General features: G+C 42.7%; 1 protein-coding gene across 23 annotated transcripts in view; it reads left to right on the forward strand.

Moving 5' to 3' along the window:
• The window catches only part of TCF7L2 (transcription factor 7 like 2), a 184,154-nt gene that overhangs the window by 61,266 nt on the left and 104,102 nt on the right, over nt 1-18,786 (forward strand). For all 23 annotated transcript variants that reach the window (XM_064514231.1, XM_064514229.1, XM_064514230.1 and 20 more), the window contains exon 4: nt 3,923-4,024. In XM_064514231.1, the coding sequence (XP_064370301.1) occupies nt 3,923-4,024 (102 nt within the window). The remainder of the gene's footprint in view (nt 1-3,922; nt 4,025-18,786) is intronic.

The raw sequence follows: 18,786 nt of genomic DNA on the forward strand, positions 1-18,786 counted from the left end.
GGCCAAAAGAGCCCTCCCTTCTAGAGTTTCCAGCGCCGCGCGTTGTGCGCTGGTGGGGGGGGCACGGCAATTACTTGGCGTCTCGCTCCATTGTGAAAGAGAGAGTTGTTGAGGGGCGGTTGCTGCTACGTAACTCCATAGGACCGCTCTCTCGCTCTCCCCCGCCATCTGGATTCAGTTAGCTCTCTCGGCAGTAGGGCTGAGTCTCATTTCCTCCAACCAGTAACGTTATATAGGCAGTGATCCTGTTCTGCCCTAACATAATTGAAAATTATGTGTATTGTAGACTCGCAGCGCTGAAATGTAGACTCGTAAAAATCTGTGGCTCAGGTAGCCTGTGGAGATTGAATTTGGCACACAATGAAGCTTTTATGTAAAGTAAGAATTATAAGCCACCACATCAATATTGTATTACAGGCATGACAATTCTTGGATGAGGAGTCCTTGAGTCAGGCTTGTCACCTTAAACAATGCTAATATTTCATACTTTATCAATGAGGCTGGCTTTCTAAAGCCAGCAAACTGCCCTTGTTTGCAGGCGTCCTGCCGTGGAAACTGTCAGTTCATTAGCCTGACACGGGCCCCGGCTGCAGGCTCTGACCCTTTTTGTTTATCTGATGGACAGAACATCTTGCCCTTGGTGGGGCTGGAATGCGGACTTGGAGCCTCGCCACTTGGTAGAGCTTATGGAAGTTGCTTTATTGACCCTTGCACACTATGGCTTTCCATGGGGGCTGTGGGTTTTGTGTGTGTGTGTTTTTTTTCCCCCCTTTGATACACTTGTATAATACACGCTAGTGGAAATGGAAGCTGTACGTGTGTGTTTGTGTGCAAAAACGAGCCCTCGGGGTTTGGCATTTTCCTGATGGATTCCACTTGAATTCACTTCCAGCTGTGTCCAAGGAGAGAAGCAGCTTTGGCTACAGTTTAGCCTTCGCGCTGTAAGATTTCTTGGACCCTCCTTGAGTCCAAATTTTAGGGGTTTGAAAAGCAGAAAAGCAAAGCAATCATAAACTTGTCTGAAACTTTTGTTCTTGCACTTAGCCTGGTAAGCCGGGTGTTGAAGCATTCACACTGAAATTACTGGCTCTCGTGAGACTGACATAGAACAGGAACAATCGCACCTTCTTGCTCGGTTTCTTTTTTAAGGGAATTTAGTGCTAGTAAAAAGAGCAGAATTGACAAGCCTGAAGGCTTCAGCCCCCTTTTAACCCTTGGAATATTTACAGACCGAGTCTGCTGTGAGCTTCTTTATGCTGCTGTGTCAGTGTGTCTCAGTGCGCAGTGGGGCAGTCTCAGAAAAGCCAGAGAAGTCCTGTCTCAAAGCCCACGCATTTCTTGGCCTGTCTTTTACGACAGCCGATGACCTGAGTTTCTTTATGGGTTGTCATGTTTGTAGGAATAGTCCAAAGTTGCTCGTGAACATCTTGCACTGAGTTTGTTTGCTTTGGTTGGTCGGTAATGTCTTGCCATCCATTTCCTGAAATACCGCTAGTTAAACTGAGTAGGTCTTACCAGTGCTTTAGCTGTAGTAGAAGTAGCCTCTCACTCTTCAAAATGGTTGTGGAGTTTGAAACGAGTCATGTATCATAAGGCACGCATCCCATGAGGGCGTTTACCTTGGAAGAAGGGAAAAATCCAGTCTTTAAAGTGATATGCCCCTTTATATGGCGATGTTACGATCACCATGCATTTAAGACAACTGATGGACTTCTAAAAATGTAGCAGTTGACTTGTTTAATAATGCCATCCGCAAATCTTAAGTGTATCAGATTTCCCCTCAAGTTAAGAAGCTTTCAGTCAACTTAGGTTTTGGGCTCATTTTCTGTGCACTTGAGTTGCATTTTTAAGCACTTTTTTGAAACCACAAAGGGTTAGAAAGTTACTTTAACATAATCTCAACTTTTAAATTTATGTTGTGGTCACCTATATTGAAGAGCAGGGATTTGATACAAGATCAAGTATCTGGAGGCTTACAATCAAGTCATAAGAGTTAGAAATGTTAGTTACAGTAGAATAGTTCTGGTTTATTTGGGTTTTAGTTTTTGTTTTTTAAGAAACGCTGAAACATTCTGGTCCACGTTGCACAAATCCCAAATGTGAGGATGAATAAAAACAAGACTTCTTGGAACTTTAAGAACTCATGTGGGGCACAAATCCAGAGTACGCGTTTGTTTATTTGCATTCCAGTAGCTCAAAAGTCTCAGGTCCTCCAAGTGATGGAAAATGGTAATGCATCCTCCTGCTGATTTGTGTTTTGGTCACCTCAGTGCCGACAGTCTTGCGGCAACCAGGCCTTTCATGCTAGCAAATGTTTTGCATACGTGAGTAAATGTGATAGTGATGTGCTGAAAGCATGGAGAAAAATGAAAGCATCTCTTTCCTTCATTGATATTTAGATTCAGCTTCCATTGTTAGCTTGTGGTGATGGTGGTTGTTTGTGTGTGGTTTTCTTTCAGTATTATTAAAAAAAAAAAGTAATAAAAAAAGTAATGGTAGACATAACTATTTCTCTAGACATTTTCTAGGAATAGCTCTGTTAGGTCAACCAGAGTCCAGTGCTACATAGGATCTTCTGTGGTGGGCTGATCTACACACACAGCTGCTTTCCTTAATTCTGGGAGGGGGCTGAAGGTATGTGGCCATAAGCATTTCTTCCAGCACAGTGGAGGGCTGTGTTAACCAGTATGCATTTTAACCAATAAGTCTAATTGGTATAGTGCAGCACCATGCAGAGAGAAAAGCTTGTGTTGAAATTATATTTGGATGTACTGTACAGAAGGGTCTTTGGGCTGACTAATTTCTCTGCAGAATTAGTTTTGGTCTGGGTAGAGCACCGTGCTGATGCAGCAATACGGGTACCAGCTCGAGAGTTCACTTAGTCGGTGGTGGCCTCCTGCGCCACTGTGTGATCCAGATGAGATGCACGGGCACTGCAGCAGGCTTGGTGGGGGGACATGCGTGTCTGAGGGCAAGAGTGTCAGTCTGTATTTGATGATCGTTAAGTCCAAGGGAATGTTCTGCTGCTTGTTTTAGTGTAGGAAGGCTTTTTTTTTTTCCCCTCTGTGTAAGGCAGCACCCTCTGATGCTGCAGACTTGCTGCCTTTGTGGCTGTGTGCCGGTATCAGCGACATAAGTCCCGACTATCCCCGAGCGCCTGGCTAACGCAGCTGCGAGTGAATGTGCCAGACTCTATTCGGTCTTGAACATCATCAACTGGAGAGCTTATTAAGTTTGGGCTTGTAATTGAGTAAGTTACGCTGTGCAAGTCCCTTAAGAATTGTCTGCAGAAGGTTTTTCTCCTGGGGGTGATGAGCAAAAAAGAAATAAACCATGGGACTTCCAGAACCCAGGTGAACATTAGAGAAAATAGCTGCGAGACGCAGCAGTGCTATGTGCCCAGCATTGCTTTTCAGGGTGGGACTCTGCCTTTAGGGTTCGTACAGCTCTGCAAAGCCGAAGGAGCTGGCATGGTGCATTTGTTGAAGAAAGGCAGACAGATAAACTACTAGATAATGAGATCATATTCTTAACCCAAGATGTGTGTTTTCCCTCCCTTGAGACTGATAGTCCACCTTCCCTTCCCTTGTCCCATCCTCTCCATGTTTTTGGTATTTTATTTCTGTGTGGGTTTTTCATCCTCTTCTAGGTTTGCTATGCTAATAAAATCAATGTCATACTGTCTTTGCAATCTGTTTTACTTTCTTATTCCTGAACTGTAATGTGATGGCATGAAATTGTTAGTGTTCTGCACAGGTTCTGTCTCGCACAAACATGCAAAGTCTTAATTTTTGTTTCAGTTCCTTGCATACGTTTTAATTTATATCTTTTTGCCCATGTTACCTAAGATTTGTTTTTTTTTTTTTTTGCCTTTCTTTTCTAAACTCATTTTTCTTTCCCCATTTTTGTTTCCTCCATCCAGTATCTGCAGATGAAATGGCCACTGCTTGATGTTCAGGCAGGGAGCCTTCAGAGTAGACAAGCCCTCAAGGATGCTAGGTCTCCATCTCCAGCACACATTGTTGTAAGTAAACGCAAAAGATGTTCTTCCTTTGTTTTTTTTTTTTTTAAAAAAAGGCATTTGACATTAATGGCATTGGTTGTCATCATTCTTCTTTTACACAAACCAAAAGATAAATCCTTCAAAACAAACAAAACCCCTAACAAGCCCGGGGTAAAAAGAGGGAATACGTTTTCTATTGCTGAGCTGTTTATGAAATGATCATTCATGATGCTTAGCTCTGTGCTTCTTAGGAAAGCAGAGAGTTGAAAATGCTCCAAAATTCCACACTGCAAAATTTACTGACAGTGAAGTCTGATCAGGTTGGTTTACAGATCTGACTCAATGTTGAATTGAAGAGACTGAAGAGACGCTTTTGGAAAACATAAAAAAAAAAAAAAAAAAAAAAAAGCCTGATCTACAGTACCCTAACTGAAAAAACTTTCCTTATTGGAAAACTGTGAATGAAAGTTTGTGAGAGTTGGTTAGCGTTTTACCTGGGTGAAGGCTTAACAGAATAAAGCTCAACAAGGGCAAATGCCCTTGCTTTGTGATGACTTCTCATTTAGAATAAAAGTGTTACCAAATGTTTACTGCTTACCTGCATATAAAACTATCTTTATAACAAGTAGCATTGCTAATAGTAGCTTTGTTATTAACTTATGGATATGTCAATTAATTTTTCTTGCTTCTGTCATAAAAGCAATGTTGAATTTGAAATGTTCAGTACGCATTTGTATGTGAGGGGTTTGGGTTTTTATTTATTTATATATGTATATATATATTTTTATATATATATATATTTTGTTTTCCCCCTCCTAAAAGAGCATCCATGAAGTTTTGAAAAGAAATTGTCTGTTTATGTAGTATTATGCAACAGTGGCAGAATTCATTTACCTGTCCTCCTCTATAGCCAGTTTCAATGCAATTAATTGCCTATTAACACTCATTTAGCTGAGACATTTACCTCTGGAGAAGATGGCACATGGCTGGTTAGAATATTTCTTTTGATTATATTTTTATCATCAAATTTTATTTTATTACTTTTTTATAATTAATGGATTAGAAGGTGAATCCTTCCAAAAAGAGAAACTGCTTGGTTTTTTTGTTTGTTTTGTTGAGTCTAAAGCTGATGTAGCTGATAGATCATATCAGACACTTGCCAAAGTTGTTTCGAAAAAATGAAAAGGGAGTGATATATTTTTGGGGAGAGTGTTATTCCATCGCTGTCTCGTTAACTTAAGAAACATCAGCCCTTTGTTGTGAGTGTCTTCGTTTTTTATTTAGAAGAAAAAAAAAAGTTTTCCTATCTTGCAAAGTTCCTAGCTTCTAAAATAGACCTCAGCAAGGCAGAGAACAATGAGCACAGGACCGGTATTTGCTTAGTCAATATCTAGTGCTGGTTGCTTCATTTTTTCAGAATGACTTGGGTTTTCCTTCCTGCCCACTTGGGCTATCACTGCAGGAAGAGCTTAGAGAAAAGATGTTTGCCTGGTTATTTAGAAGTCTGCAACCATCAAAACTTACCATCATCTTATTGCTAATAAGAAATAAACCAAAATAACTTACTGTAATGCTTTTCGTATTTTTCTCTTCAATGTTATCCTCAAGAGCGGACACTGGGAATGGAGCATTCCTCTCGGCTCCAGGGGCAGGGTAGGTGTCATGCCCTGGCTGGCATGGCAGAGAAAAGGCAGAGAGAGCTCGTCTTCATGGCAGGCTGGTAGGAGGCTTGTACAAGATAGCAGAGGACTTTTTCCTAGCTGATTACAACCTGTGAAGGCAGGTTAAATTTGGTGGGTAACTAAGCTGGGGATCACCTGCACTTTCCATTTCTGGGCATTTGCTTTCCCTGAAATCTCTCGTTCCCCGGGAAGTGTTTCACGGAAAGCAAAAGCAGCCCGAGCACCTCCTCGGTGCAGGCAGCTGGCTGGAGGGTGCCTGGGACTTGCAGGGCTGCCCCTGCCTGGCTTCCTCTGGCCCAGCCGCTTCCTCCCTCGGCCTGGGGGCAAGATCCAGAGGAGCCGACAACACACACATAAATAAAACAAAAAAGGGTACTGTAGGTTCTAAAATCACCATCGTTTTGGAAAATAAAGAGAAATCTGTTTCCAGGAAGGCTGAGGTTGATCTGCTGTGTATTTTGACCATTTATGGGGTTCTTATGGGTCTCTTTAAAAGCTGTTTCACTCCGCTATTCAATAAAAAGCATATTTACCATAGCAACCACTTAGGCCGTGAGGAACATATACTACCTCCGAGATGGAGGCCACCTTCCAAAAGAGCCACAGCTGGCATTTGTAATGTGATCTTTTGTGCTCCTTACAATGTTCCAGGGGAAGGGAGGTGGGGGTGACATGGCGGAGCGGCTGGGTGTTTTGAGGGGGGCTGTTTCTGCAAGGTTTAATGTCTTTCTAATGGCAAACTGTTTTGCCTTGTTATGATAAAATAAATGAATAAAGGCTGCTTTTTCCACCCTTTTCCCTGGCACCCTCCCCAGGCCATATCCATTCTGTGGAATAAAAATGGCCTTTTTTATTTGTAAATAAAGTTAGAGTGGGTAATGGCATTCAGGGGGAGGTGGCAGTGGTGGAAAGAAGACGACGTGGTTGCTGATGCCAGTTGGCCGGGGATGTGTCAGGTTTGTTGCTGCTGTGCCTGCCCAGAACACCTGGGACCTTGCTCCTCTCTCTACACCCATTTCTGTAGATGTGAAAATGTGATTAATCTTTCTGTGGAGCAATAAGGGATATTTCATGGACATGCTTATGTTTGTATATGAATGTAATATATAATGTATGGGGATATAAAGTGGTTCTCAGTCCATATTAATGTCTCGTGTGCTTGCTGTGGCTATCCATACCAGTTGTCTGTCTTGAAATCAGTTGTGCTGCCTCGAAGATCTATAGCAAAAAAGCTAATGTCTGCAAATAATTTCTTATCTTTCCTATATCTCTGAAATCAGGATTTGAGGCTAATCTTTATAGCTGGGTTACCAAGACAGGAAAGGAGAGTGTGGGTTTTTTTCCTCTCCTTTCTTTTCTTATTTCTTTTTTAAGGTTCTTCTTTCTCAGTGCTTGGCTCTGATTAACACAAGCTCGGTGTTAGGGCTGCACTCTTTACACCCAGCTTAGATGAAACTCCCCTTGGCTGCAGTGCGAGTTTTTAGCTTAATGACTCAGGGCTGCTGACCATGGCCGTCTATAATGTCTTAAGTAAGGACTGCACTATTTGTCAGCTGTGCTCCTTTCAGCTTTGTTTAAGGACGTTAAGTTAAGACTACAAAAATCGAAGCAAAAGACCAGCATGAATAATTTGGCTGGATTGCCCCCAGTGCTGAGGGCTGGGTTAATGCTGCTTTTCATGGTGCTTGAGAGAGTCTCCAAGGCCCATAATGAGAAACAGAATATTAAACTGAAATTATGTTCAGCATGTCTTGAGGAAGGTACAGCATGAGGCTCCATTTAAGTCCAATGCATTTATTTGCATTTAGGTGCTTCACTCATCCTGTAAGTCTCTTGCATCTTGCTTTGGCACAGTCATGCTGCTTGTCTGTGTCGAAAGGTGAAAGAAAACTGGGGGAAAAATTGTTTTAATAGTATGCTATTAAACTTGCTAGGTCAAAATTTTGAATTCAGCCTGTGGATAGTACTGTTAGCAGGCTGGGATTTTTATTTTTATTTTTTTTTTAATGATTATTCCCTCCCTTCCCCCTCTTCTGACTTTGGATATCATTGAATTTATTTAGGCTCTGTAAAATACAGTTTTAGCAGAAGTTTTGGGTCTAAGGCAGAGTCCAGCTGGCTGGCTCTCATGCAGCCATAAGCTGACAAGGTGATAGTTTTCCTGTTCGACGTATGCCTGATCACGTGTCCACTCCATTCATATGAGCGAGTGTGGTGAGAAGGAGAAAACCTGAGTGTCCCAAGAGTGGGATTCTCACGTGACAGTTTTCTGGTGTAGTACGGACAGGCAAGCAAAATGAGTTCACTGTATCTATCCTGCCCAAGGAACTCCAAAATCTGCTCACTACACAAAGAAAGATCCTTTAAAATCATTTTTATCTGTGTATGTTTTTCTCCTTAATATTGTAGGAATGCAGTGCTGTTCTTTCCTGTTCTCTGCAAAGTAAATATTCTGACTAAAATATACCTTGTTTTGGGTAGCAGTATGGGTGAAAGACCATTCCCTGGATACCGCCTCCTGCTCTCTCAGCTGTACAAAGACTTGCTTTTAGCTTCCTTTGTACCAGGCAAAAACATTCTGAACCCAAAATGGTGGTGTTTTGGTACAGTGTATTTCTTACAAAACGGTTAAAGTTTTAAAAAATTCCTACATTTTCTTCTTGAGGGAGGCCTTTTGAAGTAAAGGTAAATATTACCTTGGGGGAGGACTTCTAGTACTATTTGGCCTGGGTTTTCTAATATGTAATGAACACAACCATAAAGTAGATTGAATACCCAAGAACAAAGAATCACTGTGCTGTAGTGTATCTTTTTTTTTTTTTTTCTTGCTTAAGGAGGTGAAAATGTGTTTTCAAAACATAATATGACAAGCAAAACTTAAGGCTAACCATCTGAAATATACTCTCTGTTCTCAGCCTCCTCAACATGCATGGACAGCAAGTATTTGTGACCACGTTTGGCAGTTTGGAAGGATGAGGAGTTGTTTCCCAGATCATTTACAACTGAAGCTGCACAAGTTTGCCCTCCCTCATTCCTAATTTCTTTCAGTCTTAACGTGGTTTGCACTTATGCACTTTGAAAGAACAGAAAAATAACTACAAGTAACTGTGAGGTTTGCCTTACCTACATTTTAAAGTTCACCTGCAGCATGCCCTCAAACACTCAAGACCAGCAGTGGAGTACATCCATGCATATGCCCAGTCCTGTATATGCAGAGCTGTTTGTAAGCAAAATCTTGCAACTTCCACTTGCAGTGCCCCAAACGGGCTTTTAAAGCTCTTGCTTTTTTTGTCTTTATTTGTTGTAGAGAGGCTGTTCTTCCTCCGCAGTAACCTCCTGAGTTGTTCCTGGATTTCAGATGGCGTGCACACACGGTGGGACCCCCTCTGCCTTGGAGCTCGGCAGAGGATCCTCTGAGGGCCTGGGCTGTGTGCTGCAAGGTGCTGCAATCTGGCGGCATTGTGGAGGGAACACGTTGTGCAGGCTTCCTTTCAGTGCCTGGTATGGAGAACTGCCCGTGTGTGGGGAGAAGGAGGGGTGTGTGTGTGTTTGGGTTATCCAGTCCACGCCAGCAGGTAGGTTACAGCTCAGTGAAGGGAGCAAATATATAGATTCCCAAGACTCGCATTGCAGAAATACCCATGCAGACTTAGTTGGAAAGCTCCTTTAGTGACTTTCTTCTTTTTAAATGCCCTATACTTTATTTGGCTAATTGCTCTGGCAGTTACAAAGTAAACAAAATGTTTCATTAATACATGCCCAAATGTGTGCAAGCATCTTGTCCTGAATTTTCAGAGTTGCATGGAATTTAGCCACAGAACAAATTAAATATGCTGAGAATTTTGTGGTTAAATCTTTCACCACTAATTCCTTTGGATTTTTAGTTGGGAAGGATTGTATTTTTAAAATCTGTTCAAACCTTCAAATATTTAGGGCTAAGTATAGAATGCATCTACCAGCAGCCCAATAAAATTATCTTGGATGGATTCCTATAAAACACACACATTTCCTACCCACTAAATATGAATGGAAAACCTAGTGCTTAGTTTGTGCGGAGCGTAGAAAACGTGGCCTCCCAAAAAGTAATTCACTTTGCAATTTGATATGTTTGTGAAGTAATTCAGACTTCTTGGGACTGCTTCATGCAGTTGCATTTACTCTGTGGCACAGTGTCCATCCTCTACAGAGCTCATTTAGGTGCTGGAGGTAGCCCCTCTGCCTTAATGCTGAGAGTCTGGAAACGTGTACCCCATGTTGTGAAATGCATTGAAATCTAATGCTTCTGAGAACATGAGTCAGTGCTAACGTACCTTCAGAACCCAGAGGAGCCAGGAGGCCGGGCCGTCAGCAGGGTGAACTGTCCTGCTTCACTGTAGTCAAGAGAGCTGTGAGTAGCTCCAAGAACTCAGAAGTATTTGGCTGTTGGGATATTTCAGCTGTGAGTAAATGCTGTGAAATGTATAGTGCTGCCAGTCCCAATTGTTCTAGAATCATGAGTCAGGCCTCAAAAGATCATGAGGGTTGGTGGGGCTTTTTGGTTTTTTTTGTTATTTTTTTAAAATAATACATTTTGTTCTCTTTATTTGTTCTCTGGTTCCTGATCCTGGAGGGCATACTCAGCTCACTTTTCCAAACTTTTTTCTGCAGTAGTTCAGAGGCTTGCTCTGTGTTTTAAATGGAGGCAGAGGTTCTTTCCTAAATACTTGACTTCAAGGCAACCAGACTTTAAGAAGAATGCAAGTATTACTAGACTGGCTGTGAAATCATAAGAGTTGCCGACTCTAAGCATTGCTTTGGGAGAATGTAGCTGAGCAGGTCAATTAATATATACTCAGCACCATCTGTTGAGCATCTATTTCTTCTGAATTGCCCTGCTGGACTTTGAGAGAATATACTCCTTGGCATTTCTGAGGGCTCTGACTCCAAGCATCAAGCGTGGCTTACCCTGAGATGGCTGTAACGCTTCCCACTGCCAGGTAGGGCCATGCTTGTCTCTGGGGTCCCTGCTCTTTCTGCAGAGGTAAGTCAGCAGTTCCTCTTGAACCGGCAAGTTTATAGCCCAAGATACTGAAGTGAACTGGCATCAGTTTTGATTTCCTTGAGGTGCTGTGCTGCCACTCCTGCTGATGAACTGGAGCCCTGAGATTTGGCATTTGGATGTGTTGTCGTGGTGAATGTTCTTACATATTTGGGTATTGAAACTTTCTGGGTGAAGGTGAAGCAAGATTAAAGTTTGCTCATCAGAGATCTTTAAGTATGATGTAGCTACATTGTCTTAAATTTGGTTGGACCTGCATATGCTACAAGCTTCCCTCTTGTGTCTTTTGTTTATAAAATACCCACTGTGGCCTGAATGCTGCGCAAATCAGAGTCACTAGTTTCTGACCAGCTAGTTTGGGATGCAGCAAAATGGCAGAGAGCAACATTTCAAGGTAGAAACCTGCATTTGAAAGAGGCTTTAGAAGAAAATTGTAGCACAGAGGAGCCTAGGCTGTGTTTTGAAATGGATTCAATCACAATGCAGTTTACATTATGCTGGAACATGCATGTTAAATGAACTGGTAGGACTCGTGTGGACTGGGCCTAAAATTAAGTACTGGCAAGTCATCCGCTCTGCCACAGAAGAGCTGTTGTGCTGGAAGGAATCGGTCGGAGGCTGCAGCCGTTCTGTCCCCGAAGCCCGGGCAGTGGACGACGAAGGCAGCAGCAGCAGCCACGCGTGGTGGCTTTGCCTTGGCACCGGGCGAAGAGCCGCGTCAGTGCTGGGTGATGCTGGCAAGCCAGATGGGTGAGCCTGTCAGATCAAAGATGATGTGTACTGAGGGTGGCAGGCTTGGCAAGGCCACCACAGCTCTCCTTCCCCTTGCACACAGGCTGCAGCTGAAGTTTGTGACTGAATTCAGTCTGAAGCTCAGAGAACTAGGTATTAAATAATGCAGCCTGGTTTGGAGCCAGGGACTGTGCTGACTGGAGCACGAGCTGCAGTTGTGTGCCTAGCTGAAGATTTAATGGCTATCATAAGGCTGGGGAACCATTTTTGCCTGAAGAGCTGGAACCAAAGTCTTCCATTTCCAGTATAGCTTTGGGCTTGTTGACAGAGCAGAAAAGCCCAAATACCGAGTCAAAGTAGCTGTCTTAGAATAACTCGGAATAATTATCTCTCCATGTGGCCACTCTTATTCAGCACTAAGAGGTCCTTTGTGCAGTTTAGCTTAATCCGCTTCCAAAGCGGATTAAGCTAAATCACACAAAGAAACCCTTAGTGCTGAGTAAGAGTGTCCACACGGAGAGAGAATTCGAAATGGTTGTTCTGCATTTTTTTGTTTTTTTAATTCACTCTCGAGCTGTTTCGCAAACTTCCACAGGCGGACAACCCCACTTGAATAGAAACCTCCTATTTTCTTTCTAAACAAGATCTGTGTACTGTGTCCAGGTGCTGTAGTAAAGAAAACAGCACGTACTTCTCATTAAAAAGAGAGGAAGGAAGCTGGCATTGCTGGGCTCAGGAGTACTTCCTTGCCAAGTTGCTCAAGACCAGGACTACTGCAGTTCTCACCAGTTCAGGTGGTTCGGGATTAGAGTATTCATCAGACACTTCACTTTCTAGACTGTTCACACCTGTACTTTCTCCTACAAAGGAAACCAAAGCTGTTTAAGTCACTTCATAAAGAAAAAGAAGGGTGTTTTCTCCTCTGTCCCCTGCAGACCTCTTTGGCAAGGGGTAGACCCCTTCTGGAAAGCCTGCATTCGGATAAATGGAGGTGTTGCACGTAACAAGGAGCGATGCCTTCATAAAACAATCTCCCTCCTGAAAACTCTTCCCTAAACCATGTTCTGTGCCTAATTTCACAAAACTAAGCTAGAATTTCTTGTCAAACAGACTTTGCTTTTGAATTAGCAACTGGCTGAAACGCAGGAGGCTGCTTCCAGGGGGCTTTGCCTTGAAGCTTTGCTTGTACCTGACAGATGTGGGTGAGCAAAATCATTCAGCACTTTCCTGAAACAGAGAGGCATTGCTCACTCCTCTATTTTACCACTGTGGCTAGGAAGATGTTAAGTAATTTTCCCAAGGTCGTTTGAGAAACCGATCTCCAGATCCACATTCGAGAGGCATGCAGAAAACCCCCCAGTGCCACAGGAGAAACAAAATAAAACAAAACAAAACACCCAGGTAGCTTTTTGAATCTAAATCTAAAGTCCTAATGTAATGTGAGACCTTAGAGGAAGATTACTTTTGGTGCTGTTTACATGCTAACAAGAATCTGCTTATCCATGTATGCTTGTGTCAGGTGTACCTTGTTTTTCATCTCCTGGAGCTGGGAAATTTTGTGGAGTTGAATCAGTCCTTCCTTTACCCTCAACAAAAAGTAGCTTTGCAGTAGGACTCGCCAGTGTACAGAGTATATGTATGTAATGAATGATGGTCTGGTATGAGATCCTGGGCATGCATAGTTTGAATTTGAATGTGTGTGCTTACAAGAGATGGAGAGTTTCCTGACTAGCCTCTCTGGAATTTAAGAAATAACTGAATCCTAGCTTTTTTACAGCCCTGCTCCTCTGCCTTCCTTTTGGTACAAATTAAGGACTTGATTCTGTCACTAAGCCTTACAGTGCTAGCTTGCAGAAAGATGTTGATCTGTACTAGTTTCCTAGGAGAGTCGAGCAGTTCTGTAATACGCATTTTTCCTGTTGGCAAGACTCAAAGACTTCTCAATTACTATTACTGTGGAAACTAGCTTCCCCTTCCCGCCTTCCTTTTTACTTTTTAGGCCTTGATTCAAGAAATCATTAAATGTGAGTTGATGTCCATCCCTGTTCAGGACAACGTTTAAATGTGTGCTAAAAATATTTTCCTGTATAGAAGTGCTTTTCTGGATTGGGATGCTGGAATCTAGCTTGCAAGAGTTATTTTCAGATTTAATATTTATATGAATTAAACCCCACTTCCTGAGAAATAGTTACAAATTCTGCCTGTATTGAGGCTAGAAGTATTGAGAAAGGAATGGGAGGGAGAGAAAGAACGGCATGTCCGGAGATCTGTTCCCTTGGAATTTGTTCCTGTGTTTGATGAATTTCTTCCCAGGGCTAAGGCTGTAGAGGGTGCGAAGGAAGGTTTTGATTTCTTGTTACTCGTCTGCCCACTGGGAAATCCATAAAATCTCCATGGTGTCCTCCCCTAATGGAAAGGGTAGTGTCTGGGAGAGGAAAGACAGAATGACAAAATCTTACCCAGTCGTACACCAGCAGAGCTCTGTGATGTTACTGTTGTGTCTTATGGGGCTTTGGATGCCTGCCCTATAATATGGTAACGGTGACGGTGAAGGAAGAAAGCGGAGTGAAGGGACTTGTAAGCCTCAAGACTTTCTCAGTTTGCTTTATACAGCCGTGAATGCTTTTCCTGCCAAATAGCTGCATGAAAATAGTATCATTAGAAAACCCAAACTGGCTGCAGCACAGAGTTTTGAGAGATACTTTTCCCTGGCGGCAGAACTGCTGTCACTGCATGTTGGGCATGTCTACATGGTTAATTAATATGAAGCAAGCAAGGGTTTGAGTTCCTAAAGCTGTACCTGCTGCACGCTGACTCCCCATCCCAATGATTTTCAGGCATGCTGAGCACTTTGGAGGGAAGTCATTTACTGGACATGAAGTAACCTGCTCCTCATTAAGGCCTTTGATGACCAGTACAGGTTACTTTGGGATAAGCCCTGGTGTGAATTCAAGGCGTGCCAGTAACTCCACCATTGCTCCCTGAGGGGTAAGCATGAGGTAGCAGATCCCATTTTAACTGAAGGTGAAGTTAGCTTGCTTCTGTTTTGGAGCAGATCGTGTGCCTAGGCAGTTACTGTGGCCGAGGTGCTATAAATGCGTGGTGAAGCTCTCCCTGCAGTAACTTGTTTGGTTTGTCATGCCCAGAGCATGTCCAAGGAACGTCCGCTCACACAGTAGATTGACTGTTAAGCTACATTACTGTGTAGGCGATCATGTGGACACCTCAGATCACAACTCTGAGGAATCTGTGGGATGAGTAAATGGTGAGAAAATGTCAGGGAGCAGCCTGAGTGTTGATGAGAGAGTAAAACAGCCGAAGAGCTGGCACCCTATTTAGTTTCTGCTGCCTTGACCTGGACATCTTGGTCCACGTCTGGGCTGCCGAGCTGGTATTCCAGCTCTTTTTGCAAAGTGCCTTCTCACTTGCGTTCACCAATGGTCAGGAGTTGGTGCCTTAGTTTGGGGTTGGGGAGCTGGGAGCATATTCTCTTCCAAGTCCATTCAGTAACGTCTCCCTGAGAACACTGCATTTTGCTGTTGTGAATGTGAAATGAGGGGGTCAAAGCGATAAGCACTAATTAAAGATCATTTTGTTATCACTTTACTGCTACCTGTAGTTAAGGAGATTAATAGGCAAGCTGACTTTCAGAAAAGCAGGTTATGCTGTCCCTGCCCCGAAGAACTCGCCTTCTGAACAGGCAGGAGGGAAAACGGAGATCCTGACGGCTGTGTGGTGTGAGACTCCAGGTCCAGCTGCTGCTTTATCGTCATCAGCATATGCTCACTTCCCTTTTCCAGAAAGGCAGAGCAACTTGCGTATCAGATCAGTGACAAAGCTGGGAGCGATGTAGAGGTTCTCTGACTCCAAATTCACCATCCCAACTGATAGGTCCCTGTCTCTGAAATGCATTTTTAATACTGTAGTTGTCTTTGTATATTTTGATGTAGCAAACTAAAGGCAACAAAATATAGTTGCTCACCAGTCCTTCAGCACAGGTGAGCTTTGCACTGTCTTGTGGACATCCATGAGACATTTAGAAGAGGAATGTCAGTTCCTGACATCAAAGAGTTAATAGCAGTGAGTATGGTACAATAGCTCATTAGGACTTAAACGTAGGCTGCAAACTCAGAAATCTTGATAATTTTGGTCTATAAGGACACTGAACTTTCAACCCTAGTTCAGCAATAATAAATGCCTGTTAAGTAAGGCTTCCTTTTATGAAAAGAGGGTGGATGGATGCATTTCAATGGGCTCTGAAAGTATTGCTACTTATTTCAGTGTCTGCTAGCCAAATGCATCCGGGCATGGGAAGGCAATTCAAGATCTACACAAAAAGCACTTTGAAGTATAACCTTTGTGAGTGTTTTAGCTAAACCTGACTGCAGTTGGAAGCAGCACTTTATTTATTTATTTATTTGTTAGTCCTTTTAAACTTTTTTAAAAAAACAAAACAAAACAAAGAAATCTGTGAGCAATTGAATGTAAATACAGTTCTGAAACTTTAACCCAAAGTGAGAGGTGGTGGTTTATGTTTGGCTTTTGAGAGCGTATATTCATAAATAAATATATCAGTGCTGATTTCTTGAAAGTGGGGAAAGATTAAGCCACTCCTGGAGGTAGTTTGGGTAACTGCTTTCAGACTTTTAGTCCTGCCATCCTGTGTGCAATCTCCCAAATTATTAGAGGCTCAAATACATAGCGATCCACCAGTCAAATCTGGTTGCAGGCATTGGGTCTGCCTGTGCCTGTAGGAACCTAGCTGCACTGAGGAACTAAACTTTTTAATAGTCCCTTTGTATAACAGGGGAGGAATAAGAGTATCCTGCCGATGTTATTGGAATTGGTATGACTCAAAACAAATCATGAATAAGTGCAACACACAACTTTATAAACTGCTGTGTTCCTTGTCTTGATTTTTGCAGGTCTTGATCCAGGCAAACTTCTGCTGAAGTCCTAAGTGAGACTTGAAGGGGAGTGTGTGTGTGTGTGCGTGCATGCATCTGTGTGTTTTACTTCGCCTCTTAGAGAGCAAGCGAGAGACCTCCGTGAAGAGAGTGACAGGGTTTGATATAAACCAGCAGGACTGCATTGCTGCCATTATTCGACAGTAAACCCTTTCACAATGCCATATGCTGCGCATTCCAGCGCAGCAGCGTAGGGTGTGATATAGTTAAAGCACACTCGGCAAACAGGAAACGCTGGTGACCGCTGTGTGTGCTTTTCATGGAGATAAAGTATTGAGAGCATAGCGAAGAAGAAAAAAAAAAGTGCTGGGAGTGGGGGGGAGGACGGTGGGGGAGAAGGAGAGAAATATATTTTGGGCCTGACGCTCCAGTCATTATGAAAACACAGACAGGAAATGCAGCCAGGGAGCCACGGAGAAAATGCTGCTTTGCTCCAAGACGTTTGTTTTACTCCATTACATGTATTTTCTATTTTGCTGCTGGGTGTTGGTGGTGGGTGGGTTTCTTTCTTTCTTTCCCCCTTTTTTCTTTTGTTTTTTAAGTTCCTGCCACTCTGGGTTAGTATCCAGCTCCCTTCCCTTCTTCCCTATGCCAGTTAATGATCAGAGGCTATTTTAAAGGTCTAAAATGAAGAGATAGAAGCAATAGTTCATTTTTCTTACCCCAGCAAAACACAAACTTTGGTATTTAAATATATATGTAGTTACTTTCTTGGCAATCCTTTTGAAAAAGGACTTGCAAAACCTCTTCAGAGTTGGGATGTAACTGTGCAGGGCAGAAAGGAAGGCAGGGGGGTGGGACCAACAGGTCCTTGGGTGGGTGGGGAGAGCTTTGAATCATAAACACACCATAGCTTTAATAAAATAAATGAAGTGGAGCCTTTTCAGCTCAGGGCAGACTGTATTGGTGCAAGTCGGGCTTTTAACGTTCATGGTGAAAATTGACAGGCTGAGAACTGGGACATAAACAAAAATGTCAGTCCCTGGGAGTCTTGTTCACTGGACAATGTCTCAATTGTTTCCTTGATTTTTCGCAGGCAGCAGGGGATATTGGGAGATTAACTGTTTACCATCCAAGCAGGCTTTGGAGGTGCTTGGAGAATGAAGAAGTGGCGGAAAATAGCATTTTTGTTTGGAAACGATTAAGCATGTCAGTGGGTGATAAGAAAGGTCACACTGTTCTCCACATACTTGTCTGCTGTTCGAGTTAAGCTTTACACTTCTCAAATTTAGTGTAGTTTTTGCTCCTTTCCTGGAAAAATGTTGTATTTTTTATTTTTTCATAAGGAAAAATCAGATTATGAGGCAGACAGTTATTTAGAAAGTGGGGAAAAGTGTAGGGGTGTTAATTTAATTTTTGTTATTTCTTCATTAAATGGCTAAGAGGCAAACCCAGATATTTTAACATTGACTAGATGATTTGGAACAGGCTGAAATCTGAGATAAAGAATGCCCTTTCTTTTAATAACTGCTTTACATTTTTGTTCAAAAAAAAATTTTTTTTTTTGAAAAGACTATTTCCAAAGAAGTCAGGGGAGAGAAGAGAAGCTTAGTTGTCTCATCATACTTTTGCTTTATTTATTATAAAAACAAACACTGAAGTCTTTTGCATACCAGTCCTGTGTGGGCAAGGTTCAGAGAGATGTGACTGGTAATTCTTTACTCACCAGACTTTGAATATATGTTTTGTTGTGGGGGAGGGAAGGGGAGACGACAAACTGAAGTTGCTTCTTCAGGGCGCAGAAGCTGTTGAGGTTTATTTGCAGGAAGATAAACCTCTTAATAAATGTGGGTCTTGCCTCCATTGAGTGAAGTTGAAACACTTTGCAGGCTAGAGGCCAGCTTGCTTGGTGTGCAGCAGCCTGGCATTAAAAGTCTGGGATGTGCTGAGGTTGCTCTAACTTAATTTATGGAATAGTAATGTATCCCATTTTTGTATCCACACATCCTCTGGCTGCTTTGAGTTTGGATGCATGCTGTCAGCCCCTCGCTTTCTCTTGCTTTCAAATTCCTTGTTCCCCATGTCTTCTCCAGCCTCCCCCCACCCAAGCTCATTCCCCCACGCAGCCGTTCATCCCGCTTTTTAAGCCATGAGACTTGTGTGAGCAGCTGAAGTATGCTCTGCCTTCTTCCTGTCGGGCAGGAAATTGCCTGCTCAGTGAAAACTGTAGACTCGTAACATGGCCAAACTTGTACCCAAGGAGAGCTTTCTCCCCAAATTTCTAGTTGAGAGAGGATCAGGTACCTTTATGGGTGATAGGGAGGGAGAAAAGTAACTTGTTACTCTCCAGACACTTTCCTGTGCATTTTGCGCTGATGGGAGAGAAGGAAGAGGGTAAAAGTATCTTACCTCGGTGTCCACAGG

The sequence above is a fragment of the Dromaius novaehollandiae genome, chromosome 6 (genome assembly GCF_036370855.1).
Source record: "Dromaius novaehollandiae isolate bDroNov1 chromosome 6, bDroNov1.hap1, whole genome shotgun sequence".
Lineage (NCBI taxonomy): Eukaryota > Metazoa > Chordata > Aves > Casuariiformes > Dromaiidae > Dromaius > Dromaius novaehollandiae.